Source organism: Camponotus vicinus, unplaced genomic scaffold (assembly GCF_025532165.1).
Source record: "Camponotus vicinus isolate PSW18456_S1 unplaced genomic scaffold, iyCamVici1.0 SCAF_14, whole genome shotgun sequence".
In the NCBI taxonomy this organism is placed as follows: Eukaryota; Metazoa; Arthropoda; class Insecta; order Hymenoptera; family Formicidae; genus Camponotus; species Camponotus vicinus.
Genome location: NW_028141950.1, coordinates 12,617,501 through 12,643,450, shown reverse-complemented (window position 1 = coordinate 12,643,450; position 25,950 = coordinate 12,617,501). Strand labels below are relative to the sequence as shown.

At 31.4% G+C, this 25,950-nt stretch overlaps 2 protein-coding genes across 7 annotated transcripts in view; one reads left to right on the top strand and one right to left on the bottom strand.

The window, feature by feature from the left end:
* LOC145965809 (cilia- and flagella-associated protein 91) overlaps positions 1-16,962 on the top strand; it is a 174,982-nt gene extending 158,020 nt beyond the window's left edge. For 4 of the 6 annotated variants that reach the window (XM_083089499.1, XM_083089502.1, XM_083089501.1 and 1 more), the window contains 4 exons: positions 15,727-15,936; positions 15,995-16,296; positions 16,373-16,568; positions 16,677-16,962. In XM_083089499.1, the coding sequence (XP_082945625.1) occupies positions 15,727-15,936; positions 15,995-16,296; positions 16,373-16,568; positions 16,677-16,766 (798 nt within the window). In that variant the 3' untranslated portion in view covers positions 16,767-16,962. The remainder of the gene's footprint in view (positions 1-15,726; positions 15,937-15,994; positions 16,297-16,372; positions 16,569-16,676) is intronic. The other 2 variants (XM_083089503.1, XM_083089504.1) reach the window with 2 other exon arrangements.
* Positions 16,963-17,263: 301 nt separating this feature from the next.
* Positions 17,264-24,221, bottom strand: Pall (F-box protein pallbearer). Its single transcript, XM_083089495.1, has 3 exons — positions 23,860-24,221; positions 23,512-23,760; positions 17,264-19,279 (listed from the first exon to the last, which is right to left on the bottom strand). The coding sequence occupies exons 1-3, from the start codon at positions 24,022-24,024 to the stop codon at positions 18,503-18,505; spliced, it is 1,191 nt and encodes a 396-aa protein (XP_082945621.1). The 5' UTR covers positions 24,025-24,221; the 3' UTR covers positions 17,264-18,502.
* Between the last annotated feature and the right edge of the window lie 1,729 nt (positions 24,222-25,950).

The window sequence follows — 25,950 nt, the reverse complement described above, 5'->3', positions numbered from 1 at the left end:
GCAGCAAGCAAAGAAGTACGTGTCACACACTATTATACATTTCGCTATTTAACAATATTTTAAAATATTGCTGCAACATTGCTAAAGTAATATTTTTGCAATATCTCTGCAACATTACACTGCAATGTGCAATGTTGTAATACTGCAGCAATGTTGCTGTAAATTTTTATGCTATATAGGATCATGCATCGAAAGATTACAAAAACGTTAGACCTAACATTGAAAGATTGTAATATTGAAATTTTGCATAGACATTGCGAAATGTTTCTGCAACATTACTACAAGCTTGCAGTGTTACGTCCAGACTCTTGAACGGATGGGCCGTGTGGAAGAACGTAACCCAGTTAGCCAAGTCTGCTCGAACAGATTTCGCCAAGTGCTTGCTAAAAATTGTTGTCAGCAAAAAGACTACAATTTTGCTACAAGAGTTGTTATTACCTGATTAAGCTGGCAGATTGGCGGCAAAAACCGAGCAAAGCTTGCTGACAAAATCCGACAACAAATTGGCGGCAAAAAGCAAGCGAAGCTTGCTGCATTACTTGACGTCAAATTGGCGGCAAAAACCAAGCATGATCTGCGCGCACAAAATTTGACGTCAAGTTGGCGGCTAAACCCGAGCAAAATCTGTGCAGGAAAGTCTGATGACAAATTGTCAGCAAAAAGCAAGCAAAGCTTGCTGCATGACTTGACGTAAAATTGGCAGCAAAAACCGAGCAAGATCTGCGCGCATAATTTGACGGCAGATTGGTGGCAGAAACCGAGCAGAACCTACATAATCAGTATTTAGATGTCTTGTTCAATAGTTCTTTCGCTTTCCGCTACGCGATGCACGCTTTCTCGCAATCAAATTTCTGTTAGAAGTAGATATAAAGCCTGCTAGTGGCTATTAATAAAAGATCAAAAGTATATTTCTATTGGTTTAATTTTTGATATCTCATACAAGCCTAATATGAGAATATTAAACTGATTAGAATCAACAGGATAAATGGAAAATTATCCTATTTGAAGCATTAAGCAAGAGTTTAATTATCATATAAATTATGTCTCAATTTTATAAATTAAATTTAATTATTTTCACACTTTACTTTATTATTAATTTAATTAAGTTGAAAGAGAATTTGCTACGTGAGATATAACTACGATATAACATTACATTTCATAGTTATTTATGAAAAGAAAATTATAATTTACCAATAAAACTTATTCTGTAATATTAAATTTTATTGCACTTTGGTCAAAAGCAGATCATGCTCGGTTTCTACCGTCAATATGCTGTCAGATTGCGCGCGCGCAGATCTTGCTCGGTTTTTGCCGACAATTTGACGTCAACATGTCAGCAAGCTATGCTCGGGTTTTATCACCAATTTGCTGTCAGGTTATGTCAGCAAGGTTTGCTAGCAAAACACGAGCTTAATGCGGACACAGATGGCTATGGATTTGGTGTGGAATTTTGATTAAATTTGCTGCCAATTTGCACACAATTTGTTAACATTTTGCTTACTGGGGTACTTACCCCGTGACACACCCACATAGAACGAAAATCTCTAATGGACGTCCATTAGATGTCTATCATGGAGATTTAAAATCTCCAGTAGACGTCAATTAGACATTCAATGGACGACCACAAGAAATCCATAGTTCCGCATTGTGTACATCCATTAGACCTCCATTAGAGGTCTTCAAAGATGTCCATTAGACGTTGCATGGATTATTAATAGAGGATTCGCAAAGCCTCGATGGATGATTAATCGATGCTCCGTGGATCATTAATAAAGGGCTCACGGAGCCTCGGTAGACGATTAATAGATGCTCCGTGGATCATTAATAGAGGGTTCACGGAGCCTCGGTAGACGATTAATCGACGTTCCATTAATAGAGGATTTATAGAATATGGATGGATGAAATATATAATTGTAAATAAAAATAATATTAAAAATGGTAAAAAAACTGTTTATTGAAAATAAAATTACAAATTAATTTGATGCTTAAGGCTCTTTGGTCCTCGCCGCGACCATGTTGGATTATGACGTCAGAAGCGAGAAATTATACGCTGAAAATTTTTGCGTACCATTTTTAGATAAAATAATATTTATACAGACTAAACTTATAGCCAGTGCAAAGTTCGGGGCTACACGCAGATATACACAGCCTGCCATCGATCCCTTAGATTGCCAATCAACATATGGCAAGCACACAGCTTTTCCTTACGCAATGGTTACTAATTCCTTAGAATTTTCCTGTCATAAAACTTTCTCCCGGATCATGCATACTGGTTTTCCAGAAGACATTCTCTTCTCTGCGAGAAAAGAAGGAGAGAGAATCATGTTTTGTCTCCTTCTATTACCTCCTCCATGCTACCGCATGCTACCGAAAGGCCGGAATCTGGCATCACTGGTATACCGCCGCTCGTTGGGGGCATCTCCGTTTTTACGCATCTCCGTTTTTTCCTCAATTTGAGGGTTCGAATTTGAGACCTTTTGCTTTGTTTTGCTTGATTCGCTGTTTCTTTTCGCAGATTTCCAAGAACATATAAGAAATGAACTTTCATTTGTACTTTCATCGTACAATCGCTGACCTTTTAATACAAAATAAAACATGAATGTAAAAAATGTAAAATATAAATTTCGTATATGTATCATAAATAGATATAATAGATTTGTTTGTGTACTTACATTTTGGAGGACAGGGAGATGATAAATTTACGTCTGTGCATGATTCATCTTCGCTTTCAGACGAAGATACAACTTTTTTCACTCTAATTTTTCTATAAAAACTCGCTTCCTTGTCGGCATCAAAGTCTGATGTATAGATTGCCTTTCTTGCTTTTTCATCGGCCTTTTGTAAGGACGCTGAAAATATTTTAAATATTATTACGAAAAAGAAGAAAAAAATTAAAATTTTTATATATACTTACGATACTCGCCAAAAATCCATTCAATTTAAAAGAAGACCAATCCGAAGTTGGCGTTTCTTCTTTTTCAATTGCCTCTCGAATTCTATACTCTGTCCTATAATGTGAAGGATATTTGCATAAATCTTCACTCTGTAGCCGCGCACGCACGCACGCACGCAATAGCTAATGCCTCTCCTCGTGAAGCAATGCCTAACGGCGGTCCCGCGAAGGAGTAACAGAGGCCAGGTGAAGAGGGTTAGGTTTTTTAGTCGGTATTGGTTGTTAGTTTACTAGCCGAGTCAATTTATTTTCTGTGTAGTATTATAAATACACACACACACACATACATTCAAGATATCTATTCAAATATTTGCACAAGAAATCTATTTTTATATCTTGTGTATAGATTATTTATACAGGGTGTAACTGAAAAAGCGCCCACGGAGCAAATAGTGTTATTCCTGATTAAAAATCGAGTCGAAAAGTCCTGAACCATTTTTTTCAATAATGCTTAATAACGCGGTAATTATTGAGTAAAGTTGCGTCAATAAACACCGACCTTTAAACGGGCTCACGTCAGTGAGCCGCGCGCCTGGTAGTGTGCGTGAGCGCTCCGCTGTTTCAGCGCTATGTTATGCCGCTATCGTGCAATATTCTTATGCGTTGTAATAATGTGAAAAATTTGCATTAAAAATCATATTTCTTCCGTCAAAAGCGTTTCCTTAAAAAAAATTTCGACAAGGAGGCTAAAGATCGGTGCTTATTGGCGCAACTTTACTCAATAATTACCGCTTTATTAAGCATTATAGAAAAAAATGGTTCAGGACTTTTCGACTCGATTTTTAATCAGGAATAACGTTATTTGCTCCATAGGCGCTTTTTCAGTTACACCCTGTATATGGATGATCTCGGGAGATAAATAATAGACGCTTCGTGTTAAATGAATAACTCCGAATTTATTTTATCTACAATTTGAACGTTCCGTTTATTATATAAGTTTAGTGTAATTTAAATCAAGTCGTGATGTGTACTCTACAATATAGGCGCGAGATAGACTCTCTGAAGACGCGATATTTACTCCACGAAAGCGGGATACAGAATGTCTTCTGGAAAACCAGTATGCATGATCCGGGAGAAAGTTTTATGACAGGAAAATTCTAAGGAATTAGTAACCATTGCGTAAGGAAAAGCTGTGTGCTTGCCATATGTTGATTGGCAATCTAAGGGATCGATGGCAGGCTGTGTATATCTGCGTGTAGCCCCGAACTTTGCACTGGCTATAAGTTTAGTCTGTATAAATATTATTTTATCTAAAAATGGCACGCAAAAATTTTCAGCGTGTAATTTCTCGTTTCTGACGTCATAATTCAACATAGTCGCGGCGAGGACCAAGGAGCCTTAAGCATCAAATTAATTTGTAATTTTATCTTCAATAAACAGTTTTCTTACAATTTTTAATATTATTTTTATTTACAATTATATATTTCATCCCTCCATATTCTATAAATCCTCTATTAATGATCCACGGAACGTCGATTAATCGTCTACCGAGGCTTCGCGAACCCTCTATTAATGATCCATAGGGCGTCGATTAATCGTCCACCGAGGCTTTGTGAACTCTCTATTAATGATCCACGCAACGTCCATTAGTCGTCCATCGAGGCTCCGTGAGCCTCCTATTAATGATCCACGCAACGTCAGATAATCGTCAGTTAAAAACGTCTAATAGAGGTCCATTAGAAGTATATATTTGATTTTTATTGGACGTTTATCATTTTTTTATCCTCTCATCAGTTTTTTTTCTAATAAAAGCTTTGATAATTATATTAATAGATCTAAAGTAACTTATACAATTAATTTATATAATTATGTACAGTTTAAATTTATTTTATTTATAAATTAAATTATAAATATTTAAAAGTGTGTATAAAAATATTGTAAATGTTTAAATGTACTTTAAAAATTAGCTGAAAATTATTTATTTTTTTATAATTTTTTAAAATTTTCATTAATGATAAAACAAATATTAATCTTGATAATATTAATTATCTACTTAAATATTATTTATTTATGTGTAAATCTGTTATACATCCATAATAATTGTCTAATGGACATCTATAAGAGATTTGTAGAGGATACTTATTATGAAGGTAGGATAGATGTTTGATGGGCGTCTGTCTGATTTCCATCGTGGATGTAAACATCCGAAAGAGCTATGGCTATGGTTTAATGGATCTCTAATAGACGTCTATCTGACTTCCACCATGGAGATAGATGTTTGGAGTTATGGAGCTATGGAGGTTTAATGGACATCCACTGGATGCCAATTTCTATGTGGGCACTTTATAAGGCGTGTGCATGGATCGGGTCAAGCGAATGTGAAGGTCCTGATAGGTTAGCGACCGAGGATCTCTTTAACGCTGTATTTCTAAATCTATTCGCTCGTTGATCTCTTTTCGGTAAAGGAACTTAATTCTTTTTACACGAGACGAGACCTGGTGCAATCTCAGGATTCAGGGAAGAGAACGAGTTAAATAATGAAATATTATACATTAAATTAAAAATATAATATATTATTTAAAAAGATAAATAAAGAATGAAAAAAATATATAGTAACGCTTATAACTACCCACCCAACACAAAATATTGCAGCAACATTGCTGCAGTGTTGTAATATTGCCGCAATATTGGTGCAATATTATGTGTTTGCTGGGTGACTGGGTGTCTGTGTGTATGTATTATATTTCCGTGGGTGTTACAATGGTTCGAAGCAGTTATTAGCATTATTCGCGAACCGCCTTTCGGAGATTCAAGGCGAACGAAGGAATATTCGCGAACTGTCTTTCAGAGATTTTAGGCAAACGAAGGATTATTCGCGAACCTTTCGGAGATTAAGGCGAACAAGGAAGAACAAGGAATGAGACTGGAGAATGGAGACAAGGATTGATTGATAGTAATTAATAAAAATTTAATGGTTATTAAACCGTTTAAAATTATTTATCAAACATAGATTTTAAATGGTGAGATAGTAAGATATGTGAAAGGGAGAAAATAAAAATTACTCAATTTTACTCACTACTCGTTGGTATCACAAGAATGAGTGCGTTGATAAAATTGCAATAGCTGAGGTCGGAGCTTTATAGCATGAAAAGCTGACTAATGGAGATGTCTACCACAAGATTTTCAATAAATATCCACTTACACACGATGCACAATTAAATGTTAACAAAATCATTTTCACTGAGATATAAGACGGATTAATAACTCAATTGCATAACGCAAGAAAGGATGTCCGAGGCTATACAATTTGAATCAAATTAAGATTGAATTCTCAAAAATATGATAATATAACTGAATCTTGACTGTAATTAAAGGAATGAATGAATGAATGCTGAATAAATTGAGTAAGAAGCTGTGAACTATCCCTCGCACCTTGCGCTTGCATTTTTTAAAGTTATTGCTTCTCCTCCTTACTGGATGGTGGGAATCTTTTTTGAACGAATGAAATAATTTCAATTACTCCCTTCTTAAAGATAAGGAGGCTGATAAATGGATAAAAGTATGTTGGTAAATAAAGATATCACATCCAGAGAAACCAACATTTTCAGGAAGATACCTGCATTTTGAGTCGCGGCATCCTTTATGTCATAAGCGAGGCATCATTATCGGCCTAACTGACAAGGTTCTTCGTCTTTCTCATCCTGCGTTTCACCAGGGGAATTTCGAGTTGGTCATCAAAATTCTTATGGATAATGGATATCCGATCCCGTTTATTTTCCATAGCGTTTGAAAAAATTTTTTTCTTCTTTTGACGGTGTGAGGGTGGGCGGTGGGACGTTGGTCGGATTTAATGAGAGCAATACTATGACAGCTAATACAGATGACAACATCAGTACAAATAAAATTACATATTTTAATGTACCATACATAAAGGATATCTCAGAAAAGTTTAGTGTTTGTGTCAAAGATCTAGATATACGGATGTCTTATACGGGAATAAATATAATAATTTGCGTAGGTTTATATCTGTAGGAAAAGACAAGCTCCAAAAAAATGCGAAAAGCAACATAGTATACAAGATTAACTGTAACGATTGCGATGCTTCCTACGTGGGACAAACGAGTCGTCCGCTAAATACTCGCATCAAGGAACATAAAAAGAGTCGCATCTCTGTCTTAGCGAACCATAAGTTATCGAATCATGATTTCGATTGGGATAATGTTGAGATCTTGGATGAGGAACCTTTTTTGGGGAAGAGATTGATGTCCGAGATGATACACATTAAGCGCCAAAGGAATGCTTTAAATCTTCAGAGCGATACGCTTAAATTGAGTGATGCCTGTTTGCCGATTATCGATACTTTTTCGAAAATTTGAGTCTGTCATTGTTATTGGATCCGTTGATGTTTTGTCAACAACATACATGTATACGTGGGTATTTGTTTGACATTCTCGTTCCGTTGATTGTTGGTTAAGAGTTGTTGGACTTGGTGAGATGTTCGTGTCCGGCCCCGTCGCGTTTTTTGTGTCCGAGTAAGTACCGCAAGTATAATATTTGCAAAGTATAATATTTACCATTGGCGTCGTAATAATCATTGGAATATATTTGATAGTGCATCTTTCCTTGCGTCTTGTACCGTTAGGAGATTCTTACAAGGGGATGACGCGACCTTGGGAACACCGATTTGAATAAAATTTTAAGTGCGTGTAGTACTCGACCAAAGAAGTTTTTGAGGAAAGTGAGAGGACGCAACGGTCAGCCGTTTTTGAAAAAAACCAAGCGAAAAATATGCCGTATCTTGTATACCGGTGAGTTTAGATTGATCGTCAAGTAAGCGGCGTAGCTCGGGCGGTAAAGCCCGAGACTACTACGCTGCGGGTCACAGGTTCGATCCCGACCTGTGGTAATTTCCTTTTTTCTTTTTTTTTCATTTTTTTACGCGAAACCTGCAATATTTTTTTAAAATGAAGTAAATTTAATAAATAATTTTATTTTTTTGTTTTTATTTTCCATTACGAAAGGCAATTTAATTTATTTACGATATGTCGTTAATTTATATTCAGTTTCATAAAACCTTACAATTCTATATATTCTACTCGATATTAACCAAAAAATATATTAAATAATTACGCCACTTATTAATTAATTATAATTTAATACGAAAAATATTCGGTACATAATTTTTAAACTCATTGTCAACTTCGCTACTGCTCCAACCGTAACTTGTATACCTGTTTTCATCAGGTAACGGTTTTTAGTCGCTTCCTGCCTTTTCTATTGTGTTATGTATACACCTATACAACATTTGAAATCCTGTTCGATCCTAGCCAGACTTTAACCAAAGCCATCAGTTCAAAGTGAACTACTAACGGCGACGGTTGACACTTGAGAGCAAAAAGTAATAAATTAAATTGCCTTTCGTAATGGAAAATAAAAACAAAAAAATAAAATTATTTATTAAATTTACTTCATTTTAAAAAAATATTGCAGGTTTCGCGTAAAAAAATGAAAAAAAAAGAAAAAAAGAAACTACCACAGGTCGGGATCGAACCTGTGACCCGCAGCGTAGTAGTCTCGGGCTTTATCGCCCGAGCTACGCCGCTTACTTGACGATCAATCTAAACTCACCGGTATACAAGATACGGCATATTTTTCGCTTGGTTTTTTTCAAAAACGGCTGAGCGTTGCGTCCTCTCACTTTCCTCAAAAACTTCTTTGGTCGAGTACTACACGCACTTAAAATTTTATTCAAATCGGTGTTCCCAAGGTCGCGTCATCCCCTTGTTAGATTGGACGTGCGGCTGAGACGGTTACGTAATGTCGAACTATTTGACTTGTATGTATATTAACAGTGACTTCTTAATTTCTTTCTTTTATATATTGTATTTATATTGTTTTTATTCCTTTTTGTACATTTACAGTATATCACTGAAGAAGGCTCGAAAGGAGTCCAAAACGTATGATTGATCATCAATAAAGTGTGGATTACAGAAGTAGTTTTTATTGCTTCACGCCTTTCATCCGCGTTGGCTCGATATTGCCTAATTATTTAGTTAAATTTATATGTTTTTATACTTTAGCCGTCAATTTAGTTAATTTAATAATAATATTCCCACTGTACCAATAACAGTGGCAGATGAACTCTAAATAGCCGTGGCAAGCCGTGGCAAGCCTCCAGAAAAGATAGGGATGTATGTGAGAGGAGGTCAAACGCGTCTATATGCCCATTTGATCAACGAGCAACAAAATCCAAACGTCTATTAATTAGTATGTTTTTTATTAAATACTTATCTCGATAATCTATATACAGTTATCTTATATCCACTCGACATCAGAATATTTAAATACGTGCAATAAATAGACTATTTTCCATTTAGCCATCCAATTGAGAAAAATCTGTCTTTAATATTCTGAATCCCAACGAGGGATTAAAATTAATTATTTGTTTAATAATTTGGATCCCTCGTTGAAATTCAGAATATTAAACAAACCCAGTAAGCAAAATGTTAGCAGGTTGGCAGCAAATTGGCAGCAAATTCGATCGGAATCCTACACCAGAAGCCACCGTAGCCATCTGTGTCTGCATTAAGCTTTTGTTTTGGCGATAGAGTCTGTAAAACATAACCTGTCAACAAACTGTCGGCAGAAACTGAGTAGAATCTGTGCGATGTAATTTGATGTCAGATTGCCAGCAGAAACCGAGTAGAATCTGCGCATGCAACCTGACGGCAAATTGACAGCAGAAATTGAACAAGATTTGTGCTTACTTTTATTAATGTTATAAATGCAACAAAATTGATTATTACAGGTGCTAAATAAGAATATTATCGGCAAGTTAATTACAATTTGCTTCTAATATGACATATATGTCATATGTTATATCATAATATGTTATATCGTAACATATGTTAATGTAATATGTTATATCGTAGTTATATCTCATATAGCAAAGGACTAATTCAATATAATTAAATTAATAATAAAGTAAATGATAAAATGTAACTTCTAAAACTTGAGATATAATTTATTTAGAATTAAATTCTTGCTTTATGCCTCAATAGGCAGTACACGAATAATTTCCCATTTATCATATTGATTCCAATCAGTTTAATATTCTGAATCTCATCTGATTGTATCAGATATCAGAAATTAAAGTGATAGAAATTAAAATGATAATTACTATATTTTTGATCTTTTATTAATAATCGCGACTTTATATATATTTCTGGCAGAAATTAGATTACGAGAAAGTACAGCTCACGTAGCGGTAAGCGAAGGAACTATCGAATCATGCAAACTCTGTTCCGTTTCTGCCATCAGTCTGCTATCAGAGATTGTGTGCGCAGATTTTTGTTATCAATTTGCTATCAAATTGCGCTGCACAGATCCTGTTCAATTTCTGCCATCAATCTACTGTCAATTATATTAGCAGGCTATAATCGATTTCTGCCGACAATTTCATATCAAATTTCATTGCGCAGATCCTGTTCGGTTTCTGCCGACAATCTATTGTCAAATTACGCTGCACAGATCCTGTTCAGTTTCTGCCATCAATCTGACGTCAGTTATATCAACAAGTTCTGCTCGGTTTCCGTTGACAATCTTTTGTCGAGTTATGTGAACAGATTTTGTTGTATTTCTGCTAACATGTTGGCAACATAATCGAATATATCAATTCCTTTATACAAACTGTAATCTTTCTGCCTTTAAAATTTATAATGGCCATTTTATGAAAATCTGTTTTAACAGATTTGGCTATCTGGGAATCAACTCAGTTTATCAGAATTTAAACTGATAAGAAAAGAAATATACTTTATTACATTATTTACAAGGGAAGTGCACGAAGTGTTAATCGCAAATGGATATGTATTATATATCGTTTGAAAGGTCTTGTCAAGCTGAATTCATGTGTGCAATATTTCGCTTGAATGGCGCCTTTAGAGGGCGCTATGCGCAATATAAATTATATAATTATTTGGGTTTTTATAAAAGCTGATTGGAGTTTTTGCTTCAAAAATGGTATTAAATAAAAGGTCTCTAGTAGTATAAAGTTTCAACTGTATAAGTTTTATTTAGGATATTTTATTTAATACAACATAAATTGCATTTTCTATTTTATTTTAAAAGTACAAAAAGCCCAAAAAATCAAAAAGTTATTAGTAATAAGATACTTTATTTAATATAACATAAATTGCACTTTTTATTTTATCTTAAAAACAAAAATAAAGTAAAGAAAAAAGAAAACCAAGAAACTAATAATATTAAAATTTTACAAAAATATATATTCCATTTTTTATTTTAGAAACAAAAATAAAACGAAAAAAGAGCTGCAAAACTAATGGTAATGGTAATGTTCAAAAAAGCAATTGTAGCAAAGAGATTTACTACAAAAATCATATGAGCACTTGATGCAAGTAGGATTTTGATTACAAATCTGACAAATGGGTTCTTCAAAAGAAAAGTTTATATCTTTCAATCCTTTGAACTCTATATACGGAACATCAAACCCGCCTTTAAACCATGCATACCTGAACATCGGTTGATAGACTGGAGATTGAAATTGGTTTAAAATCAAGCTGTGGATTTTTAATATATTTTCACGTCTGTGCAAAAGAGTGATTTCCTGTAAAAAAAGCGTGTTCCGTGAAACATTTGATAAAATCTTTCCATTGATGAAAACAAAATATATCGAGTGGTTGCATGAAACCTGTTGAACCTTCTGGTAAAACTTTTAATAAAACAGTAACATTATCATCTTGATAAAGTTTGTCCGACTTTTGAGCGTCCCACGAATCTACAACTAGAACAGTCTTTTTTCCTGGATTTTGTTCAACAATGAGTTTAAAAACATTTTGAAAGAAGTCTCTTACAAGCTCCTTGTTTAATTTGCCAGATTTGGAATATCGAATTACGAGATTTTCGTAATTGGGAAGTTGTATGGTCGTAGGAAATTGACCATTAACTTCCTGGAGACAAATCAGCATTGATGACATCAATTTTCCCTCCATAGAAAGAACCGGTTGAATAGTATAAGAATGAGTTCAAGTATTTAATTGAGGGATCACAACTGTTGTAATTTTTTCATTTTTTATTGATAGTGTGCGATTAGAAAGTGGCGTGTAGTTAAATCCTGATTGATCGGTATTGAATATTTCATTTGCATCAAAATTTGAATAAATATTATCAACAAAATCGAGATGAAATTCAACGCCTTTATTCATAGTTTACTCGGCTTCACATTGTTTCTTGACAGAAGTAAATAAACAGATTTTTCTAGATGAAAAACCAAAACTTTCCTTAAATTTATTGACCCATTGCAACGACGCTTTGAAATCTGTTAATCCAATTATTTTAGCATGGTACAAAACCCACCGTCGAATAGTTTGATCATGAACTGGAATTCCTTCCAAGCGGGCCTGCATGAACTGCTGTAAACAATATTTTGTTGTAGATAACCATTTTTCCCGATGTGTACCCTGCTGTTCAACATATTCTTTGCATCTACTTATGTAAATAGGATGTTTTATTTTAGGGAATCGAGCTTTAATTGTATTAAAAGACCATTTTGGATGTTCTTTACATGTTTCTACAACACGCCGCGCATATTCAAGAGGTAAGCTTCGTTGAAAATAAGCTTTCTTCTTCATAAATTGGCTCCACTTTGTCATTTTCAAAAATGGTATCAGTATATACATCTCTAATTATTTCAAACTCAAATTGGTCTTCATTATCTATGGAATTGACCATGGACATGATTCTCTCCGCTAATTGAATCTCTTTACGAGATGGGTTGCCCTCAATAGTGGCATAATTTACAAGTTTCTGCTTGAGAAGTTCAAATACTTTTAATGCCCTAATAGCCATTTTGCAGAATATAAAAAACAAAGAAACAGCAATAACGCAAAAAAAGAAAAAATACAAAAAATATACGAACAAATCTGGTATTAAAGCTTTAAAGCTTTATTAAAGTTTTAAAGCTTTGAAAATCTGCACTTGGAAAGTAAATAGAGCTTTTTTATTTCAAAAAACGTAATGTATGCTATGAAATCAGAAATTGGGTTTACAGCTGACTTCCCAAAAGGAAAAAAACTTATGAGACTTGGTGTCACATTAGTTGATAGTAGTGGGCAGTGCTAGTACATAGCATTGGCAGGGTTGCAAATTTTTTAAATTATATGATTTTTAATAATTAATTAAAAATTTTAATTACAACTTAAAAATTCCTATAATTAAATAATAACCTTTGTTTTTTAATTATCAATTAAAATTATTGACAAATTTAATTGATAATTAAAACTTTCAATTACAAATTAAATTTTCCTATAATTGAAACCGTCGTTTCAATTATCAATTACGGGCTAGTTTAATTGATAATTAAAACTTAATTATTAATTAAATGATTAATTAAATGACGAAATTAATTAATTATTTGCAACCCTGAGCATTGGTATGTTTATTAATTGTGGCCGCTACTTGATATTTCGGAGTAGGGGAGCCAGCCTAGCTCTATAACTTACATTGCGCATAGCGCCCTCTAAAGGCGCCATTCAAGCGAAATATTGCACACATGAATTCAGCTTGACAAGACCTTTCAAACGATATATAACACATATCCATTCGCGATTAACACTTCGTGCACTTCCCTTGTTAGTACTAGTCCTTTGTAGACTTTATCCATTTTAGATGAAAATTTGAATGTGAGTTAATTAAATTTGGTGTCGCAGCGTAGCGGCAAGTGAAGAAATACGTGTCATACACTATATTATATACCCAGCTAACCATGTTTGCGGATTGCTAGCAAGCGGAAAACAATTTTCTGCCGAACGAAGTTGTCAAATCCAGGGCCTACTGTGTCCTTGAGTACGCTCCAATTACAATCAAAAGTTGAAATCGCATTCTGACGTTAAATTGTGTACAATATCACACACACACACACACACACACACACACACACACACACACACACACAGCAGCAGATGTGTCACTAACAATGCGATAACAGATGAACGCAACAAACCGAGAGCAGATTTATCAACATCCTGTAATTAAAATAGTGAACAGAAATAAATCTTCAAACTACTTTTGGCATGTCTGCGTGCTTTTTGCAAAATGACGTTTCAACAGATTTGCTGCATTTCTGCCATCACCACTTTCTACAGATCTGCTTGCTGTTTACTGCCACTTTGTCATGTAGTCTGTCTGAGAGATATTGATGAATATTTGCTGGAATTGTGTTCGCAGTATCTTCAAACGACAATGACAAAGTATGTTTCTCATCTGCAGCCTTTTGATAAACAGAATATGTTGCCTGCATTTGCATTCACAGAAATGGTTAGCTGGGTATTTTCGCTATTTTAAAATGTTGCTGCAATATTGCCGAAGTAATATTACAAAATAATGTCTTTGCAATATTTCTGCAACATTACATTGCGATGAGCAATGTGGTAACATTACGCCAATATTGATGCAAGCTTTTGTGCTATATGTGTGCAGTATTTCTGTACTTGGCACCTTTTTTTTAACTTTTTTTTTTAAATTGTCATATACACTTACACTTAAAAGTTGTCATGTACAGTCTTACATTTGTCGCTATGCGGCTAAACCAGACAGAAAAATTAACTCGTATTCAATCTTTTTCATCATGAAATAGATATAAAGGACGGATGAAAATATAAGATCCAAAATATATCTCTTTTTTGTCAATTTAATTTCTCAGTTATAATTCCAACAAGGGATTCTGAATATTTCATACAGCAAAAGGATTCCAGATATATTGTAGAATAATTTCATTGAAACATTATAATATTGTAAATCGGTTGCGAAATTTTGCAGCATTATTGCTGTAAAATTGCGTTAAGATGTTAAGGGAATCCTAAACTGAACGGCGAACTCTTACACGATTACAGCGCCCTATCATCTAATCCTCATCCCGTATCTCTCTCTAGATTTTCTCTAAGAGATCTTTAAATCCTTTAAATTAAATCTCTAAGACGTTTATTTAAAAATCTATTAATCGTTTGTAAAAAAACATCTATTAATATTTTTTATTGTTTCTTATTAAATAATGACTATCTCGATAATCTATACGACTATTTTACATTCGGCATTAAGAATTCTCCCATACAGCACAGAATATTGCAGCAATATTATTAATATTGTTGTAACATTGCAACAACATTGCAATATTGCCGTATGGGCTTTAATATATGTATTATTGCTGTATGGGCTTTAATATATGTATTATTATTAGTAAATGGACTATTTCTCTTATCCATCTAATTTCAAATAATCTGTTTAATATTCTGAACTCTAATAAAGATGCAGATTATTAAACAAATTACTTTAAATTAAGTCAGTTTATTATAAATTATGATAAAAGAAAAGATATTACTTTATAACTGATACTTTAGAACTAAAATATATTAGAATATCAGGCTTTTGTAAGCTTTATATTCAATTCATGATTAGAAATTAAACGAGTTATTAAATCTATAGATTTATAAATATTTATAAACTATAGTTTAGTCGCGTAGCGGCAAATGTAAGAACACGTATATAACACTATTATATTGCAATAATATATTCTGTTCCATTACTGTTATAATGTTGTAAAATAATACGTATGATATATTTATATAATATATGCAACTTGCATTATATTATTTGTTACTTCACACTATATTACTGCAATAAGCAGTGTTTACTGAATTACTTATAATATTCCATTTTATTGCTTTTATATGATATTAATAGTGTTTATTAGGGGGGAGGGGATTAGACATTTTTCTATAATTATATTATATTAATAAAAAAAGAAAAATAAAATTTTATAGATGTATGAAGGTCGCGATAGATATAAAGAACTGATCGAAGAATTACATTCGACTCAGACTCTGGAACAGCAGGATGAACAAAAAGATCAGAAAAAGATACGTATGATTGAGCTACAAAACGATCAATTAATACAAGAAAATCGTTTATATGAGATTCTCAATTCTTTGGAAGGAAAAACAATTTATGGAACATTAGATTTTCTTAGCAAAGTAAGTTTTATAATTTTCGTATTAAAATAATTTGCTCGCACCCTTTCATCATTTTCAGGAACTAATGAGATTAGAGGACGAGCGTAGAGCTCATGCTTTTGTTTTACTTGCCGAAAGAGAAAGATGTATGAGGGAAGCTGCTGAAGCTGGTAAACGGCAATTAGAACGTAATCGACGACGAGAATTCGACGAAATGTTCAAACAAATCGTAAAAGTAAATCAGGACTCGATAGAAGTTCACTTGGAAGACATTATAAGAGAGGGTGTTAATTGGATGTCAGATAAAACAGCTAAAGAACAAGTCTTACATCTTTACGATAAAGATAATATATCAAAACATACCTTGGAAAAACAAGATTGGTAACCATAGATATAAGCAAGTTTACCATATCATTAAAAAGCAACATATGTATATAAAAGGCGACCATTTTCACAGCATGGATAAGTTGGCAGAAAAGAAGTTGGTAATGGATATGATCTATAATTATGTCTTACCTGAAGTGGAAAAGCATAATACGAAAAGAAACATTTGCGATCGACAACAAAATTATATGCGAAATGCATATATATCAATTTACGAGAAAATTTTAAATTTGCCACCTATTAAATCATTGCAAGTTATAGAGCAAAAAGTTTGTATAAAAAAATAAAACTAATATAAGTAATTTTATTTGACTGAAATTGATGATTTACTTATATTGCATTATTTTTTGTATAAAAGTATTTATTTGTTTTTTTAGGAACAAGACATTGAAGTAGAAGAAACGGAATTTCTATCTCATAAAACCAAAGAAAAAAAAAACAGATTTAAAAGTACATTAACAAATTGACTTTTTGGTAAAAAATTATTTTAAATCATATATCTTTAATAATTAAAATTAATAATAATTATAATAATTGTAATAATGTAATGTAGGAAGAAAATTATATACATAGTTTATTAAATTTTAGTATAATAAATATGATCAAATCTGTTTATGTATGCAAACTTAGAAAATTTTGTATTTGATATCGCAAATATAAATATGTTAATTTCAAATTGATTAATGTAAAATATTTTGGCTATATATCTTTAAAATCTATCCTATCTATCTTTTTTCTATTTCCAAGTTAATCTTACAATGATAATTTATCGAGGATATATATTTTTCTTTTTATGCAAATAAATTATTTATAAATTACTTTATACATATATTTGAAAGACAAATTGAAAGAAAAATATTTCTTTTTTTTTTCATTCTAGATATACCTATAAAATCGTGTATCATGAGTTACGCATTATATAAATCGATAAAAAATGCCAAGTGTTAAATTGTGTATGATTAATGTTTAATATGAATTACAGTCTTTTTTATATATTAATAATATAACTATATACATAACATAAAAACAAAATTAATACTATAATAAAACCAGTTATATACATATTAAAAGAGCATATACCGATAAAATAAAATTAACTTTGCAATGATTAAAATATTATCTCTTTAAAATAATATTGTATGGGTTGGTTCAATTTCTTCATAAAAATTAAAACTCCAACATTAAATATTAAGATGTACTTTTAATTAATAATGTATATTACTTTTTTGGACAATGTCAAATCATCTTTCAGATAGCTTCATTATTCCATTAGTATAAAATTAGTATAGAATTGAATTAGCTTTTCATTTCAAGAAATTTTTAAGATAAATTTTGACTTCAAAGGTTGGTATTATTTACCATTCAAACTATTTCAAAGCAAATAATGTAGTAATCTGAAAGTGCAATATCAAAAATATGGCGAGTGAAGTAAAATATCCTAATCAAATTCCCAATCAATAAGTTTCTAATATTGCATAAAGAATTTTAATCTTTGAAGGCAGTCAGAATTTTCCTTGATAATTTCTTTAATGAAAAACCGATTCAATTATATACTAATAGTTTTAATAAAGTCACTCAAAAGATGCCTCGACATTGTCCAAAAAAGTGATACAAACATTATTGATTAAAATTACATCTTAATACTTATTTATTGTGCAAGTTACATTTTAATATTTAATTTTTAATTTCTGCCAATAAAACTGAATGAATTTTTTGACCAACTCATAATATTATTTTAAGGAAATGTACATTATTATATCATTGTATGTGTGTAATGTATAATTTATTGTCCTTGCTCTCTAGTTCCTTGTGATAAATGCATAATAAAATAATATTTTCCTTGATATCAATCAATAAGATAATTTTTTTCTTATAATATTCTATTAGAATTATATCGCGCGCATATAGAAATCTTACAGTAAAACTTTATGAATTTGGCTGGATACATTAGTTTTGTACAATATATTAATCCTATAATAAAATAAAAAGTAATTTAATTGAACAAAGAGTCATTTTTTTTGCTTAAACTTATAATCGATTTAAAAATAGCAAATAACTGGATGAAATAGATTTAGATATTTTTATCTCTGACTGCTATATCTATTTTGTTATAACAATTGAAAAATGTTTTATACAAAGAATATAATAATATAATAATTCTGCAAAAATTGTCATATTAGAATATTAATATAGAAAAGCCAAATTAGCGCGAACACGATGGACCAACGAGGTATTTATCTAACGCACTTTTCGCAAGTAATTCCGACATAAATTTTTTGAACTTCATATCTTGTGCATCACTCGATGATTTTCTTTCTACTATTAGTTTGCGTTTCTTGGCATGTAATTCATTCGTCTGTTGAAGTGTTTCGACATCAGCATTGATAATATCAATATGTGCTTTTCGCTTACGATTTTCTAATGAGTCAGGGTTTTGAGTTTCTTCTCGTGCTCGACTTAGTTCAGTAGTTAAATCGACCATTTTCTGCTCCCATTCCTCAAGATGTTTCCGCATCTCAGCTAACTGCATGTCTTGATCGTGTATCTTTTTTACTTGTTTCTGCAATTTCAAGTTTTGCATTCGTATCTGATGGTCTTGCCTTTGCATTCTGAGCTTTATTCTACTCATTTGATTTTTTACAGACGAGAAGAATATCTTGTTCTTTTTTATACGATCGTTAATTTTTTTAAAAGTCTGATTAAGTTTTTCTGAGCAGTTTGAACTATAATTGTTACAATGTGGCAGTGCAGAGTTATTTCTACTAGGAGAGATCATGACTCCACCAGGTATATCATATGAATTCACAGTTCCAATCATAGATGTGCAAATATTATGTTTTAAATCTGGCAAAATCTTTTCATCAAAGTGTTCCATGGCCATACTGCTTATATCTCGCAACTCTTGAAGTATCTCGTGTGCTCTTGGTGGTGTCTTTGTTTCTCGAATTAATCGAAGGACACGAAAAATCTCATCAATTACCTGATTACAATATACTTATTTAACAATGATAAGTATAAATAAGATGCATGCAAAATTTATAGAATAAATTTTTTTTTTAATTATACAACATTATAAATATATATACAGGGTAGACCAATTTAATCAATACACGCAAATATCTCAGAAACACTGCACTAAATCGAAAAATGTTTCAGATATAAGTTGTATGGCTTTATGGTAATATTTTTTCATTAAGTATTTTTCGAGTTATGAGGCTTGAAATAATTTCTTAATTTTACATAAACCGTAAAATATCTTGTAAAATATTCATTTTTCGATAATCTTACCTTAATACATTTATGCACAAAATAATGTGAGAAATCGATTGGTGTAAAGAAAACACATAGTTGTTTTGAAGAAAAAATATGTAATTTGCAATTAACAATTCCATATTTTTTCTTAAAAACAACTATGTGTTTTCTTTACACCAATTGATTCCTCTCATTATTTTGTACGTAAAATTATTAAGGTAAGATAATCGAAAAATGAATATTTTACAAGATATTTTACGATTTATGTAAAATTAAGAAATTATTTCAAGCCTCATAACTCAAAAAGTACTTAACGAAAAGGTACTTAATTATAGTGTTTTGGAAAGCTCTCGAGATAAGCTACAAGAATGTGTAAAAATATATAGGGTGTTCCATTTAAAAAAATTGAAGTGACCTTCACGTAACCTTCAAATGACTCTTCAGTGTCAAACCAATGATACCATCTTATGGCCCCCTCGAAACCATAAAACTTTTGTCTGAAACATTTTTCTCTAAAATGCTTTGTTTCCGAAATAATTGCATGCGTTAATTAAAATGGCTCACCCTGTATACAGGGTGTCCTAGACCACCCGTACACTACTTTTCTTTCAAAAACTAAGCATTTTAGAGAAAAACGTTTTCGACAAAAATTGTTTTGAGGGGAACATAAGATGGTGTCATTGGTTTGACCTTGGATGGCATCGTTAAGGTGAGGTCAAGGACACCTTTAATTTCTTAAATGGAACTACCTATTTTTTATTGCATATTCTTATAGCTTATGTCGAGAGCTTTCCAAAATACTATAATAAAGTATTTTTTCATCAAGTACTTTTCGAGTTATAAGGCTTGAAATAATTTCTTAATTTTACATAAACCATAAAATATCTAGTAAAATATTCATTTTTCGATTATCTTAATACTTTTATGTACAAAATAATGAGAGGAATTAATTGGTGTAAAGAAAACACAAAATTGTTTCGAAAAAAAAATGTAATTTGCAATTAACAATTACATTTTTTTTTCGAAACAATTATGTGTTTTCTTTACACCAATCGATTCCTCTCATTATTTTGTACATAAAAGTATTAAGGTAAGATAATCGAAAAATGAATATTTTACTAGATATTTTATGATTTATGTAAAATTAAGAAATTATTTCAAGCCTTATAACTCGAAAAGTACTTGATGAAAAAATACTTTATTATAGTGTTTTGGAAAGCTCTCGACATAAGCTATAAGAATATGCAATAAAAAATAGGTGGTTCCATTTAACAAATTAAAGGTGTCCTTGACCTCACCTTAACGATGCCATCCAAGATCAAACCAATGACACCATCTTATGTTCCCCTCAAAACCATACAATTTTTGTTGAAAACGTTTTTCTCTAAAATGCTTAGTTTTTGAAAGAAAAGGGGTGTACGGGTGGTCTAGGACACCCTGTATATATATATATATATATATATATATATATATATATATATATATATATATATTTACACACACACAAGGTGGGGCATTTTAATCCGTCCACGGGAATATCTCCTCAGGTAGGGGCGATAGCGGAAAATGCCTCAGACAAAAGTTGTATGGCTTGAAGGGGGCCATAAGATAGTGTCATTAGTTTGACCTTGAAAAGTCATTTGAAGGTCACGTGAAGGTCACCTGTAATTTTTTAAATGGAACCCCCTATTTTTTATTACTTATTCTTGTAGCTTATCCCGAGAGCTTTCCAAAACACTGTAATTACATATTTTTTCTTAAAAACAACTGTTTTTTCTTTACACCAATTGATTCCTCTCATTATTTTATACATAAAAGTATTAAGGTAAGATAATCGAAAAATGAATATTTTACTAGATATTTTATGGTTTATGTAAAATTAAGAAATGATTTCAAGCCTCATAATTCGAAAAGTACTCAATGAAGAAATACTTTATTATAGTGTTTTGGAAAGCTCTCGAGATAAGCTACAAGAATAAGTAATAAAAATAGGAGTTTCCACTTAAAAAATTGAAGGTAACCTTCACGTGACCTTCAAACGACTTTTAAAGGTCAAACTAATGACACCATCTTATGGCCCCCTTCAAGTCATACAACTTTTGTCTGAGGCATTTTCCGCTATCGCCCCTACCTGAGGAGATATTCCCGTAGACGGATTAAAATGGCCCACCCTTAAAATAAATAAATAAATAAATAAATAAATAAATAAATAAATAAATATATATATATATATATATATATATTTATTTATTTTAAGATAAAAGTAAATATGTAGATTAATAAAATAATTCTTTAAAAATGTAATTATAAATTATATTTTTAAAGAATTATTATATTATAAATTTTAATTTTAAAGTACACTCCATCGACTTCTTTTTATGTAAAAAAAAAGGATTTGAAAAATAGAAATCATCCCTCTTGGCATGTAATTTGTTCTATGTTAAAAAAAGTTACTAAGCATTAAAGATGACACTTTCAAAGACGTTTAAGAAATCTGTCATATTAACAAATATTAGCAATTATAAGCTTCTATATAAAAGTGATGCAAGGGAAATTATTCAACCAAATATCATTACAAATCATTGGTATATTATCTTATTTTTATATATTTTGATATTTGATATATATATGTATATACGGAAAAAATCGGAATTTTTTCTATCTTGCATATTTTCGGAGTTATTCAGGGATTCCGATCTTTTTTCTTCATTCTGTATGTTACTGTTTTATTTTTAATTTAAGTTGTTTATTATCAATCATTATCATCTATTAAAAGAGACAGCATATCAAATTCTCTCAAATTAGATTGCCCTTGTATCAATTTTTACTATATGAATTTCATATGTGGTGATAATCTACTATAATGTATAGATATCTGTGTTAAGTTATAAAGAATGTAAGAATGTGCTTCAAAGAAAAGTATACAAAACTTGAATGAAAATAGGCACTTTCACATGATTTACTTTTTACTGCTTTATTTAAAAAAACAAAAAAAACAATATATATATATATATATATATATATATATATATAGAGAGAGAGAGAGAGAGAGAGAGAGAGAGAGAGAGAAAGAGAGAGAGAGATGCAGCCTTCTGCAAAGCGACGTCCAAATGTAACAAGATCTAATATTGTGCAATTTTATATTTTTAGCTTTGTAACTTTTCATGCAAAGCGAAATTCCCTTTGATCCAATGTTTTCAGTGTGACAAGGTCTATACTTATCCTATAATTCCACATGTTTACAACTTTCAACATAATGTGAAATTCAAATATATACAAAAGTAAACTTTTTAAACATAAAAAATTACCTATGTGAAATTGTGCAAACATATACTTTATCATATTAAAAATATCAGGCAATATAGGTGGCTTTCGTTTTGTGTGGAAAGTTGAAGACCTATGAGAAATTATACACAAACATCTTGTTACATTGAAGGCAACGAGTAATGTGGATTGACTTTGTTTTGCATAAAAAATTACAAATCCATGATGAATTGTACATATAGCCTTATCACACTGAAAGCAATGAACAGCATGTATAAACTTCTTACAGAGAAACTTGCAAACCAATATGAAATTGTACAAATATGCTTTCGCTTTATGTGGAAAGCTACAAACTTATTTAGAATTGTATAATTTATATGGAATGATATATATATTATAAAATATATTTCAAAATTTCTATATATTTTATTTCTATTATGCAGCATATGCTTATATCATATAGTGGTATACATGTATCACCAGTATTATGTCAATATAACAAATTCCTAATATTCAAGATTTAATTATTTCTTAATAACATTAAGCAATAATATTTATTTTTCAAATTTTTGTTTTTACGTAAGAAATCAATTTAATATTTTTATTAAAATCTAAAATTATTCTAAATTATATACGAATATTTATCATATTAATGATTATGATTGCCATGCTTTTTACAACATGAAAATCAATTACCTTTCCTGGAATAAAGCAACAGACATTCAGATCCACATATTTAATGAAAGTCATCGATAGCATAGAGATTCTTGTTTCTATCGCTGTTAATATATCACAATGACGCGCGAGAGGATGACTTCTTCGTTCCGATTCTCTCCTTGGTAACTTACTTTTAACCGCGCGAAGGCACTGTGCATGATATTTTTCCATCAGATTAAAACCACGATTGAGTAGCTTCTTGCAAATCCGATTAAATTGCCTGCAAACCTATAACCAAAAGAAAAAAATCATAAGATTGAAACGCTTTTCAACTAAAAGTATAAGCAAAAGAGAATCTTCCCTGTAAATATTAAAGGATAATCTTACAATTCTATATCGAGAAATCTCATCGTAAGAAAGGTTAGACAGGATCGCCTCCAAGCAAACATCAGGAAGATTTATCAATGTCAACTGCATATTATCATCTAATTGTAGTACGACAGGATTAGATGAGTATCTCAACTGCTCGTAATTGTCAATATCGATTTGCATTCTTTTCAATTCTACGTCAACGTGAAATATCCTCTCAAGCTCTCAAGTGTACTATCAGAGAGAAGACTGAGAGGTGTCATGGCCCGTTTTTAGGTGATCCCTGAAAGCGATACGCCCTCTGTGGAGCTTAAAAACGTGTTCCTAAACTACGAAGCCAAGGTGCACGAATGTTCTCAGAGGGTAACATATAAGGTGCACAATTTCTGGTTCTATTCCGTGTAATGTGCACAAAATGTCGGTAGCACCAGTGCTGTATAGCAAGGTGCTTACGTATATCAAATAAATTTTAATATAAATGAGAAATGACGAATTTGATATTCTCTCTCTCTCTCTCTCTCTCTCTCTCTCTCTCTCTCTCTCTCTCTCTCTATATATATATATATATATATATATATATATATATATATATATATATAGAGAGAGAGAGAGAGAGAGAGAGAGAGAGAGAGAGAGAGAGAGAGAGAATATCAAATTCGTCATTTCTCATTTATATTAAAATTTATTTGATATACGTAAGCACCTTGCTATACAGCACTGGTGCTACCGACATTTTGTGCACATATATATATATATATATATATATATATATATATATATATATATATATATATATATACAGGGTGTCCTAGACCACACGTACACCCCTTTTTTTCAAAAACTAAGCATTTTAGAGAAAAACGTTTTCGACAAAAATTGTATGGTTTTGAAGGGAACATAAGATGGTATCATTGGTTTGACCTTGGATGGCATCGTTAAGGTGAGGTCAAGGACACCTTTAATTTCTTAAATGGAACCACCTATTTTTTATTGCATATTCTTATAGCTTATGTCGAGAGCTTTCCAAAACACTATAATAAAGTATTTTTTCATCAAGTACTTTTCGAGTTATAAGGCTTGAAATAATTTCTTAATTTTACATAAACCATAAAATATCTAGTAAAATATTCATTTTTCGATTATCTTACCTTAATACTTTTATGTACAAAATAATGAGAGGAATCAATTGGTGTAAAGAAAACACAAAATTGTTTCGAAAAAATATGTAATTTGCAATTAACAATTCCATATTTTTTCTTAAAAACAACTATGTGTTTTCTTTACACCAATTGATTCCTCTCATTATTTTGTACATAAAAGTATTAAGGTAAGATAATCGAAAAATGAATATTTTACAAGATATTTTACGGTTTATGTAAAATTAAGAAATTATTTCAAGCATCATAACTCAAAAAGTACTTAACGGAAAGGTACTTAATTATAGTGTTTTGGAAAGCTCTCGAAATAAGCTACAAGAATGTACAAAAATATATAGGGTATTCCATTTAAAAAAATTGAAGTGACCTTCACGTGACCTTCAAATGACTCTTCAAGGTCCAACCAATGATACCATCTTATGGCCCCCTCGAAACCATACAACTTTTGTCTAAAACATTTTTCTCTATCTTGCTTATTTTTCGAGTTATTTGGCTGCCTAAGTTAAAATGGGTCACCCTGTATACAGGGTGGGTCATTTTAATCTATGCACCCAAATTTCTTTGTACCTAAGACAGATACGGAAAAATGATTCAGACAAAAGTTTTATGGTTTCGAGGGGGCCATAAGATGGTATCATTGGTTTAACCTTGAAGAGTTATTTGAAGGTCACATGAAGGTCACCTTTAATTTCTTAAATGGAACCTACTATTTGTCATTGCACATTCTTGTAGCTTATCTCGAGAGCTTTCCAAAACACTATAATTAAGTACTTTTTTGTTAAGTACTTTTTGAGTTATGAGGCTTGAAATAATTTCTTAATTTTACATAAACCGTAAAATATCTTGTAAAATATTCATTTTTCGATTATCTTACCTTAATACTTTTATGTACAAAATAATGAGAGGAATCAATTGGTGTAAAGAAAACACATAGTTGTTTTTAAGAAAAAAT